This window comes from Strongylocentrotus purpuratus, unplaced genomic scaffold, assembly GCF_000002235.5.
Source record: "Strongylocentrotus purpuratus isolate Spur 01 unplaced genomic scaffold, Spur_5.0 spur5_scaffold_5, whole genome shotgun sequence".
NCBI classification, from domain to species: Eukaryota; Metazoa; Echinodermata; class Echinoidea; order Camarodonta; family Strongylocentrotidae; genus Strongylocentrotus; species Strongylocentrotus purpuratus.
The window spans coordinates 43,095,195-43,121,810 of record NW_022145611.1 but is presented as its reverse complement, the minus strand read 5'-3'; the positions used below and the strand labels follow the sequence as shown (position 1 = coordinate 43,121,810).

Sequence of the window (26,616 nt, the reverse complement as noted above, 5' to 3'; positions counted from 1 at the left end):
TCAGAACCTCAAAACTTTTTAACTGTATCTTGAATTGCAACACAAAGACTATGTAAGTTTATTGGAATATAATTTCTTATACTTTCAAATATATGCAGTTTTTTCCCCAGCCTCAAAACATGATCAACATTATCACCTTCTTTAATTATTCATTTTCAATTTCAAAAACATAAAAAATTACAACATTTGCAAGTTGCAACATGAAAGGTAACTCCCTACAACACAGGATTACTAAACAAAGGTAACTTCCTACAACACAGGATTACTAAACAAAGGTAACTCCCTACAACACAGGATTACTAAACAAATGTAACTCCCTACAACACAGGATTACTAAACAAAGGTAACTCCCTACAACACAGGATTACTAAACAAGCAAAAAATAATGTCTCTTTATTAGCTAATGGAAAATTACATATGGTAGAAGCATAATGCTATTGTACAAAAGAGCAATAATTTCATGTCGTTTAAATTAAAAAAACATATCAGGACAGCAATCAAACGAAGGGAGGCTTCTTGAAATGCAGCATGAAAAATATATTAAACTCCATAAAAGGTTTGCAAACTTTGCATCCCCACCTCCCCTCTCCTCTTGATAGAGCGGTCAGTGACATGGCAACAACTGAAGCTTTGATCGATCCTTTCTCTCAGTGCAATGACTTCTCAGATATAAAATACTTAAGGGTAGATTTCAGTCGAGTCTCTTTAATAGTAATGTAATCTACCTTGTACATGTAGAGCTGAAATTCCCAATTTTAATTGCATTTCTCAACTAAACTAGATGGAATTTTGACTGCGCGCAGTCGAAAATGATGCCTCCGCCATAGAGCAATTTAAACAAGTTTGGAGTTTAAATCTCCAGTGGTTCTTGAGATATCATGATAACAATCTCAATGTATGGAATTTCATAAGTTGACCTCTGTGACCCTTGAACTTTGACCTACGTGCTCCAAAATCTAATCAGATTGTCTTCCTATGGTGATACACACTATCATTAAGTTTGAAGTTTAAACCTCCAGTGGTTCTTGAGATATTATGATATGGTGATACATACTATCATTAAGTTTGAAGTGAAAATTCTCCAGTGGTTCTTGAGATATCGCGATAACGATCTCAATGTATGGAATTTCATAAGTTGACCTCTGTGACCCTTGACCTTTGACCTACGTGCTCCAAAATCTAATCAGATTGTCTTCCTATGGTGATACACACTATCATTAAGTTTGAAGTTTAAATCTCCAGTGGTTCTTGAGATATTATGATAATAATCTCAATGTATGGAATTTCATAAGTTGACCTCTGTGACCCTTGACCTTTGACCTACGTGCTCCAAAATCTAATCAGATCGTCTTCCTATGGTGATACATACTATCCTTAAGTTTGAAGTTTTTACATCTCCAGTGGTTCTTGAGATATCATGATAACAATCTCAATGTATGGAATTTCATAAGTTGACCTCTATGACCCTTGACCTTTGACCTACGTGCTCCAAAATGTAATCAGATTGTTTTCCTATAGTGATACACACTATCACTAAGTTTGAAGTTTAAATCTCCAGTGGTTCTTGAGATATCATGATAACAATCTCAATGTATGGAATTTCATAAGTTGACCTCTGTGACCCTTGACCTTTGATATACGTGCTCCAAAATCTAATCAGATCGTCTTCCTATGGTGATACATACTATCCTTAAGTTTGAAGTTTAAATCTCAAATGGTTCTTGAGATATCGCGCTAACAAACTCAATACAAGGAATTTCATAAGTTGACCTCTGTGACCTGTGACCTTTGACCTACGTACTCCAAAATCTAATCAGATCGTCTTCCTATGGTGATAAATACTATTCCCGAGTCTTAAGTTTAAATCTTAAATGGTTCTTGAGATATTGTGATAACGGTCAAACGGGACGGACGTACGGACGGATCCCCCTATACAAATTTAAGTTCGTCGCGAACTCGTATTATGCTCGTGGTAAGCTTAATAAGATCGTTTTTTAGGCTTTAAGCTCGTAACACGCTCCCAGGACGCTTGTAACGATCTTACAAAATCTTGGCGAGCTCGTGCACGAGTTCGCCACGAGCTCGTGGCGAACTCGCGGGTAAACTGGGGAGCTCGTGGCGAGCTCGTGGATAAAAGAGGGAGCTCGTGGCGAGCTCGTTGGTAAAAGGGGGAGCTCGTGGCGAGCTCGTGGGTAAAAGGGGGAGCTCGTGGCGAGCTCGGGCGTAAACTGGGGAGCTCGTGGGCGAGCTCGGGGGTAAACTGGGGAGCTCGTGGCGAGCTCGTGGGTAAAAGGGGGAGTTCGTGGTGAGCTCGGGTTAAACTGGGGAGCTCGTGGTGAGTTCGGGGGTAAACTCGGGAGCTCGTGGGTAAAAGGGGGAGCTCGTGGCGAGCTCGTGGGTAAAAGGGGGAGTTCGTGGCGAGCTCGGGGTTAAACTGAGGAGCTCGTGGCGAGCTCCCCAGAGCTCCCCAGAGCTCGCCACGATCTCGCTGGTAAACAGGTGATCCAGCTCCCAGGAAAACAGTTAGGTATACAGTGTGAGTCCCAAAAAAATTTACACCTAGAAAATTGCTAATTATTTTAAAAATTATCTGTGAACAGTAAATTATTATACATTCTATGAAAGAGTGTTTTATCTTGAATCATTTAGTATCATTTTTGTGTGGTATGTTTGGATGAACAGGAGGCATTGCATGCGAGAGTGCAAAAATCGACTTGCGCCAAAGTTGCTAATGTGATGTTTGAATAAAACAATTGCGATATGGGTATTATTTCAGTCATTACAGATCAACACAACATCCCAAACAAAATTAATCATGCCACACATATCAAAAATTGAATATAAAATATCAACGAACATTATTAGTGTGTTTGCTTGTGACTCTGCTTCTGCAAAAAACATATGCAATGCATTTCATTTGATACATTCAATTCATTCTCTCACTCCGCTGATCCCAACATAATACATACTGTAGGCATCACTTTGGCGCAAGTCAATTTTTGCACTTTCACAAACAATGCCTCCTGTTCATCCAAGCGTGAACACATACCACACAAAAGTGATACCAAACGATTTGGAATAAAACACTCTTTCATAAGATGTATAATAATTTACTGTTCATAGATGATTTTTAGAATAATTAGCATTTTTCTAGTTGTAAACTTTTTTTTGACTCACACGGTATACATGTATATATTTTAAAGTTCCCTTCAGGATGCCAATTTCTTTTATTTATTCTATTAATATATGTACATGTATTTTTAAAATGTCTTGGGCCAAGGAAAATGAGTTCCTACTTCCTAGTTTCTTGTCTCCACCAGCATCCTTTTTATGTAATTTTTTTTAAAATAAAAAATATTGATCTGAAGATATCTCTCACCTGAAATAATTAAGGTAAACAAATGCATACTTTATTATTTTGATACATTTTTGAGCCTCTTTGTCAGAACATATGCAATTACATTGAAAGTTCAGAAAATTTGTGTTGAAATTGAAACAATAGCTTTTTCATGCTGAAGTAACCTGTCAAATTACTTGTAAATTTAATTAAATTCTTTTGAAACTTTGAAACATTTATTTGCAGCATACCAGATTGGGAAGGGGGGGGGGGGGTTGCCATTTATTCTGACTGTATCATATATTTAACACCTTGAAATGTCACTATCAGGTATTACATAAGAGCACACACCCAGACCTTGATTCGAGGTCAACTCCCTGTTTCTAACTTGCTCTCTCCTTATGTACATAGGATTCCCCCTCCTTACACACAAATCCCTATTCCTATCTCTTCTCCCCTCTCTCACTTTCTTGTGTACACTCTCTTGTGGAATTACCACTGGTAGCATTCCTGATAAGAATGAATTGACTTGTTAGGCAGATTTGGTCAGCCATTTTCTATCTTGTTTTTGTGGAGAGCAGACATGGATTTTGAATGGTACTGCATGCTGAAGCTCCTTTGTTTTAGGTAAGAGAAAAACTTATTTCTCACACCTTATAACTAAATGTTCTACTTGTGTTCTACTTGTGTAAGACTAGGCCAACAGTTAGGCCTACCTCTCTTATACATTTATGAAAGAGAAGTGTAGAGTAATGATTAATGAGATAAAGTATTTATTCTCTTTCTAAATCTAGTGAGATATCTTTTCATATATTGGGAAGTTTGTTTCTCCATCTATCTAGCACATACATGTAGTATATTCACTTCATTAAAGTAACATTAGATATAATCTAATTCTCTTCTCCCCACTCTCACTTTCTTGTTTACTCTCTCTTGTGGAATTACCACTGGTAGCATTCCTGATAAGAATGAATTGATGTGTTAGTTATAGGCCACTTTGGGCAAGTCTTTCTCCATCTTGCTTTTGTAGAGAGCAGACATGGGTTTTGAATGGTATTGCAGCTCCTTTGTTTTAGGTAAGAGAAAAACTAATTCCTCACACCTTATAACTAAATGTTCTACTTGTGTATTTATAGGCCAACAGTTAGGCCTACCTCTCTTATACATTTATGAAAGAGAAGTGTAGAGTAATGATTAATGAGATAAAGTATTTATTCTCTTTCTAGTGAGATATCTTTTCATATATTGGTAAGTTTTTTTCTCTATCTATATAGCACATAGTATATTCACTTCATTAAAGTAACATTATATATAATCTATGTGATAAGGTTATATTCATGTAAATATTCCTGTATCTTGACTGACAAACCCTATCATTTAGGCAACATGAGAGCACATTAATGCATTTTGTCTGAATACTGAAAACTAGTTTGCTAGCGGATATAAAGAAGGGATTGTTCTAGAGATCCTATAGTATATGTACATGTATCATTACTTGGTACCCTGGGTTGGTGAATACACTGACAAGAAGGGGGATGCTACATAGTTATTGTATGAATACTGCTTTATTAGTTTGGATCTTTGTAATATTATGAGTGATTAGAATGATGGAATAATTACCAAAATGGATAATAATATTTCTTCAAAGGCAGAGTATTATACAGTGTAATTACTCACATATTTAATTTCATTATACAGTGTAATTATATAATTTGGAAATCATTTATTCATTCATATCGTTGTGTGAAGTTGTGAACCCTGCATACAGGTAACATGTATTTTACAGGGTTTGTATTGACTCTAATAAAAAGATACTTTTTTTAAGTTATATTTTATGTTATATCTTTTCTTTCTGTACTTTGATATATTAGTGTTTTCATTGATTGATATCTCAGAAGTAATGAGCTTTTAACTTTCCCTTATTCTAAAGAGGATCACTGTATTCTTCACCAGCTTGCCAACTGAATTGTCCCTGCACAGCCAGCCTGCAGATGTTAACAGGATATTGGAAGGTTGATAAGTTAGATAAATATATATGCATGCCAATAGCTCAACAGGATCATCAAGTTCACCTCTATATGTAGACACAAATTAGTTCTCAATAGGGACTTTTAGATTTGCACGAAGACAATGTGGATTGCTACGGTCGACGTCCTTTTTATGCACTGCCTTCAATGGACGTCACAGGTTTCAGTCCACGCAAATCTAAAAGTCCCTAATGCCAACATGCTGTTGAGCACGCCATTAAGCTAGCAGCCATTTTTTTTCACAAGATTGTCGACGAACTCGTACGAACTCGTTGACGAACTCGTTGACGAACTCGTACGAACTCGTTGACGAGCTTGTCGACGAACTCGTACGAACTCGTACGAACTCGCCAACGAGCACGCCAACGAGCTTATCGGCCAGTGACGAGCTGCATATTTGGAGCACGCCAACGAGCTCGCGTGCATGCTCGTAGCTAATTTGCATATTTGGAACGAAACGAGTTCGTCTGCGAGTTCGTCTGCGAGTTCGTCGACGAACTCGTGGGCGAGCACGCTGACGAGCTCGCGTGTTAGCGCACTGAAATTTGTATAGGGGGACAACCCGAAAACATGATGCCTCCGGCACCACCTTCGGTGGCGGAGGCATAAAAAATACTCAAAGCTAATAAACTGTTTTTCATACATGTATGTTTTTGAAGTATTTTTGCAATAAAGGTGTAATTTGGGGCTTAAAAGACAGAAAAAAATGATCACCAGTTTCTCTCATCATAGATATTTTAGATCATGAATGAGAGTATGAGATGCTCAAAAATATTCTTATTAGTTTTCTAAAGATGGAGTGAATACTCAGATATACATACCTCAGTCTCATTTGGGCAAAAAAAGTCACTATACTGGTAGAATTCATCAGGTAAACCAGGTACTCCAGGGGCAGGATTGAGTATAGTTGTGACTGTTGACAGCAATAAAAGAAATAAAAACTTTAAAAATTAAATTTACAGACTGATTACAACAAAAGAAAGAAATATTATGACAGGTATATTTTCAAGAAATGTAATTAAAGTGTAGTGTTAACATAACTGAATCAAACAATAATATAATACTAAATTATCCTTAAACTAGATGGCCCTATGACTGCACACAGTCGAAAATGATGCCTCCATCATAGAGCAATTCTGTCTTACCAAAACAGTAGCAATTTTTAAAATCCAAGTTTGATTGTAATAAATTAACAGGTTCTCAGAATATCGTGATTATGCACTTGTCATTTGTAAGACGCACCTCTTGACCCCCGGGAATGGTGCGTCATTGTACCGATGTGAGTCGTACATTTTGATACCATGACGCACCTTCCGTCACAGAAAGTGACACACCATTACATTCCATCGACGCACATTTGAGTCAAACATATGACACACCATTTCATGAAAATGACTAGCCAATGACGCACATTTGAGAAACACTTCTGCTTGGAGAAAGTGACGGTCCCATTGACACACCAAATGACGCAACGTGGTAAAGTGACTTACTATGACGCACATATGGGTCAGTATTGTGACGGACATTTTGCGGCCATGACGGTACTGTGCGTCGCGATTTTGGGGAACATGACGCAACCATGACGCACCATTCCCGGGGGTCAAGAGGTGCGTTTTACAAATGACAAGTGCATTAGTACAAGCTAATTTTCATATACATATATGACCCTTTGATCTTTGTCCTCATGACCCCCACATCTAATCAGTTCATTGCACTGGCGTACCTATGGGGGGGCAGGGGGGCAGAGTGCCCCCCTGACGGGCTCCAGGGGAAAAAAAGAAAAAGGGGAAAGAAAAGAAAAGAAAGGAAAGGAAAGAAAAAAAAAGGAAAAGGGAAGAAAAAAGGAAAGAAAGAGAAAAAAGGAAAAAAGGGAAAGAAAAAAGGAAAAAAGGGAAAGAAAAAAGGAAAGAAAGAGAAAAAAGGAAAAAAAGGAAAGAAAAAAGGAAGAAGAAGAGAAAAGGAAGAAAAAGGGAAAAGAAAAGGAAAGGAATAAAAATGGGGAAATTAAAAAAAAAAGACCATGGCCGTACGCACCAAGGGGGGGGGGGGGCAGTTGACCCCAGATATTTTGAAAACGTACAGTTTTTTTTCCTGAAAATGTAGTGTACGCCTTTAATTACCAAATCCTTCAATTCTACTTTTGAAAATGCAAAAGTACCCTCATGACCAGTTCGGTCGCTCGAACTCCCTTCACTCCTTTTACTTTTGAGATTCTTCGAAAACTTTTAACGCATCTTTCCCCCTCCCCCACCAGAAAAATATTCCGCATACGGCCCTGAAAAATTAAAACAAATGAAAATGGGAAAATATAAGTGATATAACAAATTCGAAACTCTTCGCTGGCGCGAACTGCTTGCTAGCCTATTTTGTATTAAATGTTTTCACTTGCTCGTCCCCCTGAAAAAAGAAAAGGATTAGTATTGCCTAGAATACAATTGTGCCTGCCCCGACGGGCCCCAACCTGCAACCATGGCAACAATAACACACAATATATGTACCAAATGTTACTAAAAGAGACTAATTCATTTTTCTCGCTCGCGAATAAAATGAATAGATATTGCTTTGGAAACAATTGTGCCCACCCTTGACCTGCAACAATATCATTAAAAATGGGAGAGTTTTTTCGCCCTCTCGCCAAAAAGGAATTGAATCGCGTTAAACGCGATTGCGTCCATCCTGACCTGCACCAATGAAAACAAGTTTATTTATTAATTTTTATTAAAAGAGAATTTATTTTTTTTTGCTTGCTCGATATGCTCGCTCGCCAAAATGGAATTGACACCGCTAACGTTCCCGCCCCAACCTGCAACAACCAGTTAATAATTATGTACCAAACGTTATTCAAAGAAGTTTTGGTGTGCTCGTGCTCGCCAAAACGGAATTAACATCACCTTAGACATGATTGTGTAAGCCCTGCCCTGCAACAAAAAAATCCAAAAAAATCAATTATCATTACAAAAATTTTGCTCGCTCGCTACGCTCGCTCGCCAAAATAGAAATAACACCGCTTTTAATAATCACGTCCCTGACATGGAACAATGAACCCAAGTTTATATACCACATTTTCCCTATAAAAGAGATGTGATTTTTTTTGCTCGCTCGCTACGCTCGCTCGCCAAAATAGAAATAACACCGCTTTTAATAATCACGTCCCTGACATGGAACAATGAACCCAACTTTATATACCATATTTTCCCTATAAAAGAGAAGTGTTTTTTTTTGCTCGCTCGCTACGCTCGCTTGCCAAAATAGAAATAACACCGCTTTTAATAATCACGTCCCTGACATGGAACAATGAACCCAAGTTTTATGTACCATATTTTCCCTATAAAAGAGAAGTGATTTTTTTTTTCGCTCGCTACGCTCGCCAGCTCGTGGAATTATGTGCCCACCACTAACCTGCTACAATATCATTAAAAAGAGAAATGTAGGGGGTTGCCTGCCCGCCAAAATGGGATTGACATTGCCTTAACTCTTAAGCTGCCCCTATGCAATTCACCCAGTGCCACAGTGCTAATCCCTATTGTGCCCGCTACTAATCTCCTGTGTGCTAAGTTAATTTAGGGTTGGTTCAAGTGTGTGTAGTTTAAATTGTTACTATGTTTGATCCACTATAACATCTCATCTGTATATTGTATAAAAAAGAATTGTACGTTAAAGTTGTAGGAAATTTAACTCTCTTTCTGTTGATACCAATATCATTTCATGAATCTGTAATTTTGGTAAAGTAAATAAGCACTATCAGTGAGTTGTCAAACCAATCCGTTGTCTCATTTCCCGCACACAATCTGAGGGGCCATGATCAAAACTGACTAATTTGATGATAAAATATCGCAATTTTCTCAGGAAAATCCAATGTAACGGTATACGTGAAGCACGCAAAATCAAAACAACAATAAACCCCCTCCACAAATACAGTAAGCATTCATGCGTGCACGCAATGCGCATCGCACAATAGGCATAAACAATTAGCTTGTGTACTTATGCACGAAAATGTGTCCGTGGCACGCGAGCGGATGAGAGTTTATGTGTCCATGGCAAGTCAACAGAAACCCGATTATGTGTGCGTGGCACGCCAGCGCATGCACAGAACAGTGTTCTTGGCACGATAAGAGTTAAACACGATTGTGCCCGCCCCCTACCTGCAACAATGAAACAAATTTGATATAGCAATTCATCGAGAGAAAGATGTATTTTCGCTCGCTAGCTAAAATGGGTATAAAATCACCCTAAACACAATATTGTTCCCGCGCCCTGCATGGGACAATTGAACCAAGTTTAAGTGGCAATTCTTAAAAAAGAAGTGATTTTTTTCTTGCTCGCTACACTCGTTTGCAAAAAAAATAAATTAACGTCGCTAACAAGTAAATGTTCCCACCCCCAACTTGCAACAATACCAGTTTATATACCAAACGTTACTTAAAGATTTTGTTTTGCTCGCTCGCTCGCCAGAAGTGAAAATTAGCATCGCCTTTTTTGTTTGTTTCGGTCGCTTGCCCCCCCCCTGACGGAGTATCCCAGGTACGCCACTGGTTCATTGGCTCAGTAAGATACATGCATGCCCTGAGTTTAATGGTAATCTGTCCATCAGTTCTAATGATAATGTGATCACAAGCTATTTTTGCATAGCGGTCCATTATGAGCCCTGTGACTTCAGTACCATTTCACCGTTAATTTCAATTTGGTATCAATTTTTATATCTAATTAACTTTCAATACTAACGGAACTAACCATGGATGATAATATTTCCAATATAGAATATGTGCATGGGACCAAATGTATAACATTAATGGCATATAGTCAGCTCCTGATGAAATTTTGTGCTACTTTTATTAAAAGACACATCACTCCTAAATCATACACCACAAAATGTTGACATCTTAACATCAAAATCTCATTCTACAAGAACCACAGAAGCCAATTTTGAATTAGGGTGAAACATTATTGATGTGAGTATTGAGATAAAAAGAACCACTTAAAATTTCATGACCTTTTTAGAAACAAATGTGGGTATATAGTTGCCACTCCTCATCTTCATATATACAGTACATAAATAAAAATAGAATTGAATTTCATCTGCCCTAGCGGGTGGTGTATCAGACTTATAATATCAATCTTATTTCCAGTTTAAAGCTGATATTCTAAGCAAATAAATGTCCCTTAATTTGGTATCTACGGCAAGCATATGTTATTTATAAGTTTTTCAATTACATAGTATATCACAAAAAATTCTGGCTACTCGAAATCCTTAATTGAAATGTTGAAAATATCCACCAATTCACTAATTCACCATTCTAAACTTGTTTTTGTCAGTTGGACACCATTTAATGTTATTCTGGGGGTTAAAAGCTTTCTATTGATGTAATTATCTCAATATTTGGGATTGTCTTAGAATAACAACTTTAAGATAAAATCCTTTAGATTAAGAAGGTAATGAACTAAAACTTTCATAAGCTTCCACAACGACCTTCTCAAATTGTATATTGCTGTAAATTTCAAGGTATATAGTTGAATTCATATTTATAGGTTACTGGTAATAAGAAAGATTGTATTTGGGATTGGTTTCAATCTGGCTGACATTATATGCAGACAATTTCAAACTTGATGGATTCATAACAACATAAATCCATTTTTAGATTACATATACATAATTTCTGAAGAAACATAATCACAATGTCTCAAAGAATACTTTGAAGAGGAAAAGATTCAACCTATTTACTATCAATTATCATGTGAATATATTGTATTTATCAGAGATGTTTTGATTGAAAAAATCTATAACCACAATTATTTGACTGAATTGATATGGATTTTAATCACATTAAAAAAGAAATGTGAACCAATTGACCAATAATGGGATACAACAAATAAACAATTGTCATGAAATTAAAGCATTTTTTTAATTATCAAAAGGTTTACATTTATTGAACCTTCCAGAATATAGCAATAAGAAGTACTTCATTAAGAATATTTAGTTCAACTACAAGAGTGAGAGAGAGGGTGGGTGTGGTAGAGAGAGAGATAGGGAGATAGAAAATGAGAAACAAGAGAAAAAGAAGCAGAGTCTGCAGAAAAAGGAAGGAGAGACAAGAGCATGGGGGGGGGGGGTGATATATGAAAATTACATGATATTTTTTCTGTTTAGTGCAATAAAAACATCAAACTGGAATCACAGGATTAAGCTTCACACTTTTTTATCTTCATTTTCATCTTCTCCCTTCAGGACATTCACAACAGGAGTGAAATAAGGTTACTTTGATCATAGAATACACAAATACGCCAATTTACTAACCAAAAATTGATCAATTGAAAAGCAGTATGAATATATGTTATATCACATCAACATTCTTTGTCATTAAACTCCATTTAAAAAAAACCCACTGAAATATTAAATATCTTCAATCAGTCGGTACAAGTCCAAGTTACCAAACCAAAGGGGAAAACAAATTGCTTACTTCCAAGGGCTCTGGCTTCCTTCAAGGCAGCTAAAACGGTTTCTTGGAGGATCTCTAACTGACATACCAACACCTTTGGGGACTCCATCTGACTTAGGGCTTGCTGTACATCAACTGGGGTGATCTGAAAGTTAGCCCCACTCACGATCACTATCGAGTTCTGACCTGAAGAAAATCATTGGTAAGGAATCCGTTTATACTTAATTTAAACAAGGGAAACCCTCTCGGCGGTCTCGCCTGCATAACGCAATTCAATATGATAAACCAGAATGTCAATGACGTAGCGTTCATCCGCACCTCGCAACAACAAATATCGTAAATTTTATGTGGTACACTTTTGAACTGGTCAAAAAATAAAAATTTGATGCCCTGGAAGAGACATAATTTCATTTCATTTGCATAAAGTACCATAAATAATCAATGGAGCAAAATCTCACAATTCTGTGTAGAAGTTTAGTGTTCCAAATTTAGCTCTACCAGATAAGGCAAACCAAATCAAAATCGGTCAAGAAATGAGGGAAAAGAAACAATTTTTGTTATTTTTGGAATAAATTTGCATTAATTACCATAATTAATTAATGGAGAACGATTTCAAAATTCTGTGTAGAAATAGTGTTCCAAATTTAGCTCTACCAGATAAAGCAAACCAAATGAAAATCGGCCGAGAAATGAAGGAGAAGAAGCCTTTTTTGTGATTTCAAATAAATTTGCATAAATTAGAAATTAGAAAATGAATTTCACAATTCTGTGTAGAAATTTTAAATCCCCAACCTAGCCCTATCATATGAAACAATCAGAATCAAAATCGGTTGAAAAATAACGAAGAAGCATTTTGAAAATCTTGATGTTGATGCCACAACAAAGTCTAAGTTTGTTGACCTTAAATGACCTTCGACCTTAACTTAGTGACCTGAAATTCTACTCACATGATTGGGGAGACTTGATAACCCTATAGTCCAAGTTTCATTGACTAAGAACTTATACTTTCAAAATTATATCAAAAATTCAAAAACTTAACCTTAAGTTTTTCGATGATGATGCTACAACATAGTCCAAGTTTGTTGACCTTAAATGACCTGTGACCTTAACTTAGTGACCTGAAATTCTACTCACATGATTGGGGATACTTGATTACCCTATAGTCAAAGTTTCAATGACTAAGAACTTATACTTTAAAAATTATATCAAAAATTCAAAAACTTAACCTTAGGTTAAGTTTTTGATGTTGACGCCGTCGCCATCACCGGATATGATGATATGATGATGAGCTACAGAACATTTCTCAATGGTTGTATATTAATAAATTAATCTTAATAGTAAAGAAAACTAGTTATATGATTTTCACAAACAAAAACATTAGAACTGATGATATCGAAATAAAAATTAATGGAATGTTATACAGTGCGTCCTAGAAAAAACGAAACTGAGAACTGTCAATGTTTTATCATAACTTAGTCACATTTATAATCAATAAATGACACATATTTGGAAAGACTAGATCCTCCTCTTTCATTTGATGCAACTCATATGATGCATATTTCATGCATGAGTGATAAAAATGAATTTGAAGAGAGAAAACCAAAAAGTAATTTGGCAGACGATATCTGAATTTCAAAGAGAAAATCACATTTCTAGAAAGCTGAGTTTTTGCCCTTTCATATGATATCTCAGTCAGGAATAATGAGCTAGAAATAACAAAGTTCTGTTTGTTTAAAGTAGTGCTTGCATTTCCATAATTTTAGTAAACAAATTCGTTTTCACTGGCTACCTGCCATGGCAGCAAACGGAATTAACAAAAGACTTAATTCCGTTTCGTTGACAATCAGCCGTAGATGAAAGACTTCATGCATGGCTGATTGTCAACAAAACGGAGTTAAGTCTGTTGTCGATTCTGCTTGTTACTACAGCAGGCAGCCAGTGAAAACGCATTCGTTTGACAAAATTATGGAAATGCAAGCACTACTTTAAACAAACAGAACTTTGTTATTCCTAGGTCTTTTTTTCTGACTGAGGTATCATATGAAAGGGCAGAAACTCAGCTTTCTAGAAATATGATTTTCTCTTTGAAATTCAGATACCGTACGCCAAATTTCCTTTAGGTTTCCTCTCTCCAAATTCATTTTAATCAACCATACGTGAAATATGCATCATATGAGTTGCATTGAATGAAAGAAGAGGATCTAAGCTTTACAAATATGTGTCATTTATTAATTATAAATGCGACTAAGTTATGATAAAACATCGACAATTCTCAGTTTCGTTTTTTCTGGGACGCACTGTACAGTCTTGTAATCTATTAAAACTTTTAGGTATTTAAATTGATTGTAAAATGTCATGGCACGTTCATATTGAAGCAATTTGTAATAAGCTCACGAAAGTAGTTGGTATTTTACATAAATCAAAACATTTCCCGTATAAGATTTTATTAATGATATGCAATGCATTGTTTTATCACAATTAAATTTGTTTACTATATGGATAGACTATATAAATTAAAAAGGAAGGCAAAACAAACTATCTTTGGATCCCATTATCTTGCCCATACAGAACCTATTTTTGTTTGTTTTAAATGTATTTGAATTCAAGGATTATACTATTGTTATATATGTTCTGATGTCATTAAGGTATTATCCTCCCTAGCCTTTCTAACAAATTTCATTTGAATTTTGAAATACATTCATATGGAACTAGGCAATCATCACATTTTCATCTACCACTTACCGGTATTAAAACTTCTGTCTCTAAAAAGAACAATTTTATGGTAAGAATTACCTCCTCATGTAAAATCAAGCCACTTACCACTGTCATCAACTAGTATAGGAGCAACACCTGTAGAAGACTCTTTGGTAGTGTTCAGAAAATCTAGGAAGGTAAGAGTTGAAAATTTTTCATGAAATACAAAATATGTCACAGTACTCTCTAATTCCGTATAAAATTCACCCAAATTATAGAGGATGTTCTATACTAAGTATGATATGGATTAGAAGGTTTGGAAGTAAAGTACATGTTTTTATGATTTGGTAATAGTGCATAGATTTTGATTAAGAGTGTTTAAACCTAACAGAATGTTCAAAATTGAAAAATGCAGGAACAGAACTTGAAGAGCAGAAAGTGCTACACATTTAGAGTCAAAATCAGATAGATTTTTAAAATAATCATCATCTCAGTCAGTTAGATCTCACAAAGAAAGTACTTCTTCCTACTCAACAACTTATTTGGTTTGGTTTGGTTTGGTTTGGTTTGGTTTGATGGTTTGTTTTACCTGACTGGTAAGTAAGCATGTGTATGCTTGTAAGTAAGCAACAAAGGGGACTGACGGCTTTAAGTCCTCTCTGAGGAATTTGGTAGTGAGGATTAATGCCTTATACCAAAGGGCATCGACTTGGTTTCGAACCCAGGACCTCCCGGTTACAAGACCACTGCTCTACCACTGACACTATGAAGTAGTGAATGAAGCCTCTATATGCATGTCACTGTCCATGCAGTTATCATTGATAGCACCATTTTACTATCATTTTGTTAAATAAATCAACATTTAATTCTATTCCCAAGATTCTAAATGTTAGTAATGACACAATGCCCTTTTTACATGTAAATGAATCGTAACTGTGCACAAAAAAGTTCCTAGAGGTATTCACTAAAGCTCTTGTTATAACATACAGAAATGTAAAGCATGTACAGTGTGAGTCAAAAAAAAGTTTACACCTCGAAAATTGCTTATTATTTTTAAAACCTTCTATGAACAGTTAATTATTATACATCTTATGAAAGATTATTTTATCCCGAATCATTTAGAATCATTTTGTGTGGTATGTGTTCACTCTTGGATGAACAGGAGGCATTGTTTGCGAGAATGCAAAATCGACTTGCGCCAAAGTTGCTTATGTGATGTTTGAATGAAACAATTGGGATTTGGGTATTAATTCGGCCTCCAAATAACATCCCTAACAAAATTAATCAAGCCACACATATTAAATATTGAGTATCAAATATCAACAAACATTTGTGCGTGTGTGTGTGTGTGTGTGTGTCTTTGCTTCTGCAAAAAGCATATGCAATGCATTTCATTTGATACATTCAATTCATTCTCTCTCTCTCCTCTAATCCCAACATAATACATACTGCAGGTATCACTTTGGCGCAAGTCGATTTCTGCACTCTCGCAAACAATGCCTCCTGTTCATCCAAGCCTGAACACATACCACACAAAAATGATACCAAATGATTTGGGATAAAACACTATTTCATAAGATGTATACTAATTTACTGTTCATAGATGATTTTTAAAATAATAAGCAATTTTCTAGGTGTAATTTTTTTTTTGACTCACACGGTATATTGCACTTTACGTCATCCACACACAAAAATGTTTTGATTTTCCATGGTTTATCTACTACTTTAATGTTTTTATTTAAACATTTATTCATTGTTATATATTTGTTCTCATTTGCTATGTTATCTTTATATATATATATATATATATGTACATATGTTTTTGAATGCTTTTTATATGATTGTATGTTTGATGTAAACTTGCATTTTTAGTCTTTTTACTTTTTGACAAGTCATGAATAAAACCCTATTTGAACTTGAACTTGAACTTGAATAAGACTCTAAAGTTATATCATTATTTAGGGTCAATTAAATGAATGAATTCCTCATTACATTATTCATCTAAGTCATTTAGATCTGAAAAGGAAAGTAACTCCTTCTACTCAGTGCCTTCTGAAGCATTTCATTAATTGACATGAGCATAAAACTACATCCTGTACGTATCACTTGCACATCTGCTGAAATCTTTGTCAATCTAAAAAGCAATTAAATTTTCTAATGAGATTGTCAGCAAGACTTATCTTACATAATGCAGACAATAGTGTTACAGTCATTATTATATCTGCTAAACTAAAGTCTACATACATAAATCTATTTTTTTTTTTTAAAGAGCAAAAAATTGGATCAGCCAGATTACTTTATGTCGGTTATAGTTTGAAGAGAAAATATATAAAACGGGAAATCCCCCAATTTGTATATCGCCCACCTTTGACCAAGTTATGTGTTCCCAAAGAGCATCCCTGACCCAAGTTTGGTTGCACTTCATTTGTGACAAGAAATACATATGACCTCAAATGGCCTTTGTCCTTAGAATGTGACCCCCAACAGCATCATAAATGGAGGTCTCCCAAAAGTGCATCTGTGACCCATGTTTAGTCACAGTACCATAAACAGTTGCAAACTTATTTGTCACAAGAGAGTCTTACATATAATCTCCAATATATAACCTCAAATAAACTTTGACCTTAGCATGTGATCCACGACGGCACCCTAGTGTGAAGGTCCCCGAAGTGGATCTCTGACGGTCTGACCCAAGTTTGGTGACAAAAGGATTACCAGTTGTGAAGTTAATTGTCCTATGAGCTTGATATGACATAAATAACCTTTGACCTTAGCATGTGTGCTTTTAGAGCACTATAATATTAAGATCCCCCTGGTAAATTTGTGTACTAAGATTGGTCACATTGGGATTAAGTGGTACAAAGTTAATTGTCACTAAGCAGGTAAACTTTAACATGAGATCTCAAATAAACTATGACCTTAGCTGTGATATGACAGCACCATAGTATGAAAATCCCCTCAGTGCATCTTACAAAAAGATTGATGGTTACAAAGTTATTTTTCACAAGAGAGTCTTGCAGATAAACTTTAACATATGACTTCAAATGACCTTTACCTTAGCATGTGACCTTTAACAGCACAATAGTGTGAAGGTCCCCCAAGTGCATATGTGACCTAAATTTGGTCACAATAGAATTGACCATCTGTAACAGTTGCAAAGTTATTGTCACAATAGAGTCTTGCAGGTAAGCTTAAACGTATGACCTCATATGACTTTTGGCCTTAGCATGTGACCCCTGACAACATTAAAGCCTGAACGTCCCCCAAATGCATCTGTGACCCAAGTTTGGTCACAATAGGATTATTTCCAAGTTATTTGTCACACAAGAGTCTTGCAGATAAACTTTATCATTTGTAAGGGATGGACGGATGGGGAGACAAGAACATTGTGGAGACAATTTTGGGCAAAATTGTCATTGCATCACATTATATCATATAGGATGAAATTATGAAATTGTGATGACGCACCTCTATTGCCATTGAAAAAAAGAACCTGTTATCAAACCCATAATATTAACCTATAAAATATCATTAAAATATCACTATGATGAAAATTCTTTACCTGTAACAACATTATTCTCTTTGAAGTTCATTATTGTATCTCTGCCATAAGAATCATCTCCAACCTATGGATATATTAAAAGAATGAAATAAATTGTAACACTTGATTACTCATACATGATAAATATAACACTAAAAATTAGCGATGATATGTGTAAAAGGTCAAACTAAATGGGTATGAAATCTCCATTTCAATGTCCAGATATTTTCTGAATGATGATCGTTTGGACTTCCTTGGAGCATTGGAAACAAAAAGAAAATGTTGCAACAAAACTGAAAATAGGCAGAAGTGGGATTAAGAAACAAATAATGCACATTATTAGATGTAATCAAGGATAATATTGTAATGAAAGTGATCGAAATGTGTTAATACACTGTATCTATAGGTATGAGATTAGGACTTTAGAACCATATTAGGAAATTATTTAACCATGGGAGGCAGTGTTAGAGACAAGAATGTGACTTCTCTAAATTTACTTGAGGTCAGAATGATAGCAATTACATGTAGCTTATAATAGATATGTGTGTTTTATAAATCTGCAACCATTATTATCATAACTATTATTATTATTATTATCATTGGTAGTAGCAGAAGTAGTAGTAGCAGAAGTAGTAGTAGTAGTAGTAGTAGTAGTAGTAGAAGAAGTGAAAGTAGTAGAAGTAGTAGTAGTAATAGTAGAAGTAGTAATAATAGTAGTAATAGTATTACATCTTGAACAAACATACAAAGAAAAAAATGAAACAAGCGTTCAGAAAATATAGATGATTTTCAAGCAAACTACAAAGCAGAAGCAGGATGTTAAATACAACCTCCTGTATTATATTTTACCACTTGTATCACCACCTCCAATAGTAGGGCCTTAACTGCTTTTGGCCATTCCGAGATAATCGCGTTTAAAGGTTTTGGCCTCTCTAATAATCAACAGTTTGTGGTTGTTTTTTTGTTTTTGAAGCCAATTTCGATATATGTGTTAAGTTATTGAGTTTTACATGAAATGTGTTAAATGTGTTATAAAATATTCAGAATTTTACATGCTATGTGCTATGTTAGGGCCTTTTTGGCATAAGGCTTGAATGTAGCGTATTTATGCCAGAAGGGCCGTAACCTACTCGGCATTATGCCAAAAGGGGCGTAACCTACGCGCCGTTATGCCAAAAGGGCCTTAACCTGCCGTTATCGTACGCGCGCATAGTTAGCGCCCTTCTGGCATAAGGAAATTTTCTTGTTTCGCAACACCTTTGGTTTGCTAGAAAGCCCCTCCTACGGCTACTGGATCACGAAAACTGATAAAAATGATTAATTAATATGTTTGAAAAAGTATTTTTGATATCTGAATATTTTTACTAATATAATGCAGCTCTCGGTAAAGTTATTTTTTGGAGATCGTACATTTAGGACACCTTTTTCGATGTTTATTTTTCATTACAGTCCAATACGTTGACATCTGCGTATTTCAACGAGTTGGTCGCATTTCATGAATCCACACCTAATTTAAATCTCACTCAGATTTCATTATCTAAATTCATGACATATACTTTCAGTGATTATTTAAAGTAAATTGTGTCTATTGTAGACTTATCATGTTTTTAATGGTGTTTCTACTGATATTTATTGAATTAAATGGAAATTACGAAATAATCTGTCAATGATAAAAGATTTGCCGTGTAGGTTAAGGCCCCTTTTGGCGTAAGGAAAAAGATGAGATACGCGTTAAAGCCCTTTTGAAATTCATAATTATCTTCATAAATAAATCGAATTTCAACAAGTGAAGCACATCATTTTAAAGAGAATGATGAAATCTACAAGGTGATGTTAATACCTCAATAACCCCCAAAATCGGGTAAAGGCCCTTTTGGCATAAGGCCGACGATATAATCTTATATTGAATTCTACCAGATTTAGCCACTTTCAGTCCTTATTGCTATTTGATCTCAATAACTTTTCTAATATTGAATTTGAATTTGAATTTGAATTTTGAATTTGAATTTATTAACAACAACACATCACAATAATGACAGTACATATGAACAATCATACAATGCAAAAAATAATACTGATACATGTATACATAACATAAGAGTAATGTAGATTGAACAGTAATGGTTTTAAAACGATATTTTTTAGACATACATCTGCATACTATTAAATGTACAAAAGATATATACGTAAATATGTATATTCCTGTGTTTAGGTGAAGTTGTTAATGGGAACTAGAAGTTAGCACAAGTGCTAGTCGAGCCTAGTTCCACTCTTTGGCAAGATTTTTTCTGTTAATTTGTTTTTACATATGAATGTAAAACTTGTTTGTTTTGCATTTACATATATACAACAAAATAATACAATATCATGTAACTTTTTTTCTTTACTGAAATGAAAAAATAAAAATAAAAAAGTTTAAGCGTTAAAGCATTATAATGAAAGAAGACAAAATCAACAATGTGTTCATGAAAATGAAAAGGATGTACTAATAAAAATAATCATACACATGTACGTACATGCACAAGTCCTGTAAAAGCTTAAGGCCGCTATAATCGTTAACAAGGAAGTGTTTACATATATAAAAGGAAGACAAGTAATATAAAAGGAAAATACGAAGGGGGATGGGATTGAGCCCACGTCATTTACATTGAAGGTAGGTGGAAAGATGTCTCCGAAAAGATAACCTTGATGCTTTTAATCTAATTTCATCTGGCAGATCATTCCACAGCTTTGTTCCTACATACGAAATACAAAATTGCCCCCGCGTTGTCTTACATTTTGGTTGATAAAGTAAGCCACTTTCTTTTCTCCTAGTTGCATATCTGTGCTGTATCATCTGACAATAATCCACTAAAGAGTGTGGTAAAAAACCTTTTACCAAATCGTACATAAATGTTGATACAAGAAGTTCATGAAGTTGAAAAATATTTAAAATTTTTAGACTTTGAAAAAGAGCCTTGGAGTCTGTTCTAAGTGGACTGAATGTAATTGCTCTCATTGCCATTTTTTGACTTAATATATACAATTTAGATTACTTTTGTAAGTGCTCCCCCATACTTCTACTCCATAAGAGAGGTGAGGCTGTATAAAAGCCTTATATAATAACACAAGTATATTCTTGGGAACAAAATGTCTCAGTTTAAACAGAATACCTACTTTCTTTCTTATGCATTTGTTTATTGTCTGAATATGTTCTTTCCATGAAAGGTGACAATCAATTTCAATTCCTACAAATGATGCAACAGATACCTCTTTAATATCTGATCTTGATATTCTCACAGATCCCTTTTTGTCTATTGATCTACCTTTGGATTTCATAATCATATAGTTTGTTTTCTGTAGGTTAATTGTGACTTCATTTGCATTACACCATTCCTGCACCTTCATTAAATTTTCACTTACAATTTCTAAATCAATTTCTTTTTGTCTAGGATTAAAAGTATGAAAAAGATTTGAGTCATCAGCAAATAATCTGAAATTGAAAAAGTTTGTGGAGTTAGGTAAGTCATTTATATATATTAAAAATAATGTTGGTCCAAGAACGGAGCCTTGAGGGACACCACATGTTATATTCAATTTCAAAGACATTTTGTCTTTATATTGTATAAACTGTGATCGTTTACACAAATAATCTTCAAACCATTGCAAGGCTAACCCACGTATTCCATAGTGTGACAATTTTTTGAGGAGAATGCTGTGGTTTATAGTATCAAATGCCTTTTGAAAGTCAATAAAGATGCCAACCGTTGTTCTACCTTCATCAAAGTATTTCAATAATGTATTTGCAAGATTAATCAAAGATAACTTAGTGCTATGTTTCTTACGGAAACCATACTGGTGTTGAAACAAGATATTATTTGCTTCCAAATAGTCAATTACACGATTATTTATTATTTTCTCAAAGATTTTAACCAGTATAGGTAAAACTGAAATAGGTCTGTAATTACCAGCTAGATCTTTTCGCCCCTTTTTATAAATGGGTGTCACTTTTGCTACTTTCAGTGCGTCTGGAAATTTTCCTCTTTCTATGGAAAGATTGAAAATATATGTTAATGAGCTTCAAATGTATAGGGCAGCATCCCTCAACAATCTTGCCGGCAAATTATCATAGCCACATGCTTTTTTTGTATCTAAAGTCTGTAAGTGGCATTTCAATTCATTCTCAGTTATTGGTTTTAAAAATAGTGATTTTTCTGTTCTATATCCTAAATATTCTGTAAAGTCAGAATTCACTGGTGGTATTTCCTTTGCCAGCTTTGGACCTATGTTTACAAAAAAGTTGTTAAGTTCGTTAGCTATTTCATTGTCAGAAGTTATCACTCTATTTTCTTCACCACCTGAGCTTAATAATTTCTCTACATTGGTCACTTTATTTTTGACATTTCCACCACTCAACAACTCGTTAATTGTTCTCCACGTTTTACGACTATCATTCTTATTAATGAAGAAGAGGTTACTATAATATTGTCTCTTTGCATTTCGTAGAACTGTAGTTAGAACATTTCTATACCTCTTGTATTCTTCCTCGCCTTTCTGTTGGAAATTTGATGCCTTTAGTTTAGAATACAACTTGTGCTTCTTCTTGACTGATTTTAAAATAGCATTAGTCATCCATGGTTTTCTCCCAGCATTTTCCCCCTTTTTTAGGTTCTTCGAAGTTGATGATATAATTGGTGCATGCTTGTCACAGACTTGCGTAAACAAGTTGTAAAATACAGAGTATGACTCATTTAATTTTGTACAACCACTTACATTGTTCCAATCAATTTTACCTAGATCATCATGGAATTTATTAATATCATAATTTCTGAAGGTACGAAACACAGACTTTTTGTGGCTTGTTTTACTTGCCTTTTTAAGATGCTCAAATGCAACAAAGATAGGGAAATGATCTGATATATCAGTTTCTATAACTCCAGCATGAATAGAAGAAATTGTTACATTAGTGTACACATGGTCAATAAGAGAGGAAGTTGTTTTAGTTACTCTTGTTGGTGAAGTGATTAGTTGCTGCATACCCAAACATTGTAAAGAAGTTAAAAATTGTTCTGCTTTTATATCTATTCCTTCATTGTGTAGTACATTAATGTTAAAATCTCCAAGTAAAACTACATTTGCTTTATCAATTTTCAATCTTTCTAATGTTACCAGCAAGGAGTTTTGAAATTAATCAATATCAGTATTGGGCTTACAATAAATAATACCTACAGTAATTTTCCTACCATTCAGGTCAGTTTCTAACCAGAGACTTTCTGTGTGAGTGACTTCATGGTCAAGAATAACATATTTTAATGAAGAGTAAATGTAAGCTCCAACTCCTCCACCCCTTGTGCCACCTGTTCTACACTTTACCTCAAGGACATAATCATTTAAACCTAAAATACCTTTGTTTGAAACATTCCACACTTCTGATAAGGCAATTATATCAAATTTTGTTTTTAATGTATCTTCCTATAACAAATTTAGATTATCAAAGTTCTTACTAAGAGATCTGATATTAACTTGTGAAATACAGAATGAATGTAACATTTGCTCTGATAATGTATTATCAAATAAATGAGGGCTAACATAATGTGATTGAATTACAGATGTCTCATTCTGTTCCATTTAAATAATAAAACATTTGTTGCTCATCATATTTATAAGTCATTTACATTATGGAGAGTTTGAAATCTTCGTATTTGATGTCATTTAGCCCAACATCAAACAAGTCATCAGGTGTTTTGATGACTTTGAAAGAGTCATCCTGCATTTTGCAAACGATATTCCCATTTTTTGTGGAAATATTTTTAACAAGTGGAGAGTTTTTTGCGCTTCTCAGCACAGAATATCGCAACAAAAATAACACAACAAAAAAGCAGCCTTCAAGTTATAAGAGGTTCTCCTTTGACAAAAGCAAATCAAGTACTGATCTTTAATCAAGCAAATGAATTACTGAATTATATACAAACTAGCAGGACCCGCGGAAATCCGCGGGATTCTAGAGGGGGGGGGGGGGGGGGGGGTGTAAATAGATATATAGAGACTGTCTAAATTAAAACCACCAAGAACTTTATTTGCCATTCAGGCCATTAAAAAAATATACATGTTTAGCGTCCCCGCCTGCTTCCTTTTTGGGGGCCGCCTCCTATTTTTTTTTTTTTTGAAATTTTTTAATTTTTTTTAAATTTTTAAATTTTTTTTTTGAAAGACAAAAAACAGCGTCCCCACCCGCTTCCTTTTTGGGGGCCGCCTCCTATTTTTTTTTTTTTTTTTTTTTTTTTTTTTTTTTATGAAAGAAAGAAAAAAAACATGAAAAGCACTGATAAAATGTATTTATGATTTTAAATAAGAAAAAAAAAAAATTGTTCGGCCGCCATCTTGAAAAATAGCCCGATAGCAGGAAAAATGTACAGAGCGGCCATTTTGAAAGAAAAAAAAAAGAAAAGGGCCTCCTCCTTCCCATTTTTCGAAAAAACAGGATGCTAAACATGTTTTTTTTTTAATTTGGCCTTATATAAAAAAACAAAAACAATCCAACTGTACCGGTAGTTATTCTTTAAGCCACCGGAACTGCATAGAGTTCCGTAGTGTGGCGTACCGACTACGCAGAAATTAGGCTGCGTATTAATGGGAAAATAGTATCTGCGTAGGTTATGCGTAGGCTGGCGTACAGGTTTGCTTATGGTTGCTTACTGTGTGGAAAGCTTTTACTGCTTTGTCGATCTGGCATGGGTAGCGTACTGTTGCGTAGGCATGTAGCGTAGTGTTGCGTAAAAAGGCGTACTTTCTGCTTCAAGTTTCTACGCCGAAAGTACGCAAAAAAAAATAAACACGTTGAATTGTTTTCGTTCATCTTGCGCGTACCCGTTTCCGTCCCTCAGCATATAGTAACGTAGGCCAGCGTAGTTGGTACGCAACACTACGCAACTCTACGTATTGACCCCACGCCAATTAGTGATCCGCAAGTGTCGCAAATAAAGTATTAAAAATATGCTCATCTGACCCTAATTAAACGCCTAAACCCCCGAGCTTTCGGGGGTTTATGGCCCCTTGAAACCCGTGGACCCCATGCCTATATTATATATACACTCAACTCGCTGCGATCTGATCTCTCCCCCCCCCCCCAACTTTGAAGAACGTAACCCCCGAGCTTTTGGGGGTTTATGGCCCCTTGAAACCCGTGGACCCCACGCCTATATTAATATATACACTCAACTCAGGACCCGCGGAAATCTGCAGGATTCTAGAGGGGGGCGCAGGCAAAAAATTAAGTTTTTCATCTCGGGGGCTCCATTTCAAATTTTTGGGAAATTTTCGGGGGCTACTTTTTCAACTTTCGGGGGCTACTTTTTCAACTTTCGGGGGCTCTTTTTTCTGGGCTACTTTTTCATTAATTCATTAAAGGATAGGCCTACACTTTGTTGAGATTTGTTTAGTAGGCTAATGTTTCAGGCTTCCTACTTCATAATTGCCTATTTAAAAAAAAATAACATTTTTCTAGTTCAATAACTAAGTTTTCATGCATTGATTTGATGCAAGAACTGTAACATAATAGACCCTAGATTGTGATTATTTCTGACCATGAATTTCGATAATCATTTATCAAAGTAAAATTTTCACAAGAAAATCAGACGTACAGTCGTTTAAAAACGTAGACATTAGTAATAGACTACATTTACTAATTCTAAGCTCAGGTTTCGTAAATCTATTCACGAAACTATATTGAAATCGCGGCAATAATGATGTAAACCAACAGATAACAATTTCAAAGTGTCAAATCTCTTCGACTCGAGCTCAGCTCAGCTGAACTCACACACACACTACAGCGTAACTCCAGAAAGCTCGAACACCGGCGCCGCAGGCGTCGGACGCCTGCGGTGCGCGGTCCAGGTGTTGGAGCTTCCCGGAGTTACACTGCACTGTGTGTAATGTATGTATGTGTATGTAGACTGAAGGCAGCTTGCGACTGAACTGTCAGTCCAATGGTTTTCTTGTGAAAACTTTCCTTTAGAAAATGATAATCAAAATGTAGTATACATGGCCGTAATAATCACAAAATAAGCTTTGATTTCATACCTCCATTCACGAAAACTATATAAAAATCGCGGCAATCATAATGGAAATAGGTCTCTAAGTTTGGACGTGGACGGGAAGCTTCGTGTGTATCTCTGTGGCTTAATTGTGCAGCTACTACAAAGGATATCCTATAGAAAGATGCTTTACTCCGGTAAGCCCGACCCTGCATTTAATACGCAACTTAATGTGAGTGGATGGTCATCGGTTGTGTGTCTACGGATGTAATGTTGAATATCCATGAGGTATCTCTGTCGTCACGCATATCCTGCATTATGCATATCGCATCTGTTTTCGCCCTGGACGTCGACACGGAGGAGGAACTCGGGCGGAGTATAGCCAATTCCACAGAGTAGACTCTCCCCCGGACGATGGCACCGGGCACCGGGACCCCGAGGGGAGGGTTCAGGAGGAGATAGCCGCACCAACTTCGGTCGGCGATCTCATTAAAAAACAATAGAATACAAAGGCTGGCGGAGATGTCGCGCCCCCCCGCGAAGCCTTAGCGTATTACTTATATAAATTTTA

The 26,616-nt window shown here is 35.5% G+C and overlaps 1 protein-coding gene across 1 annotated transcript in view; it reads right to left on the bottom strand.

Moving 5' to 3' along the window:
* The window catches only part of LOC100889956 (ribokinase), a 48,747-nt gene that overhangs the window by 2,239 nt on the left and 19,892 nt on the right, over positions 1-26,616 (bottom strand). The window contains exons 3-6 of the mRNA XM_030998377.1: positions 18,055-18,118; positions 14,619-14,681; positions 11,820-11,984; positions 6,186-6,277 (exon numbers count right to left, since the gene is read on the bottom strand). Coding sequence (XP_030854237.1) covers positions 6,186-6,277; positions 11,820-11,984; positions 14,619-14,681; positions 18,055-18,118 — 384 coding nt within the window. The remainder of the gene's footprint in view (positions 1-6,185; positions 6,278-11,819; positions 11,985-14,618; positions 14,682-18,054; positions 18,119-26,616) is intronic.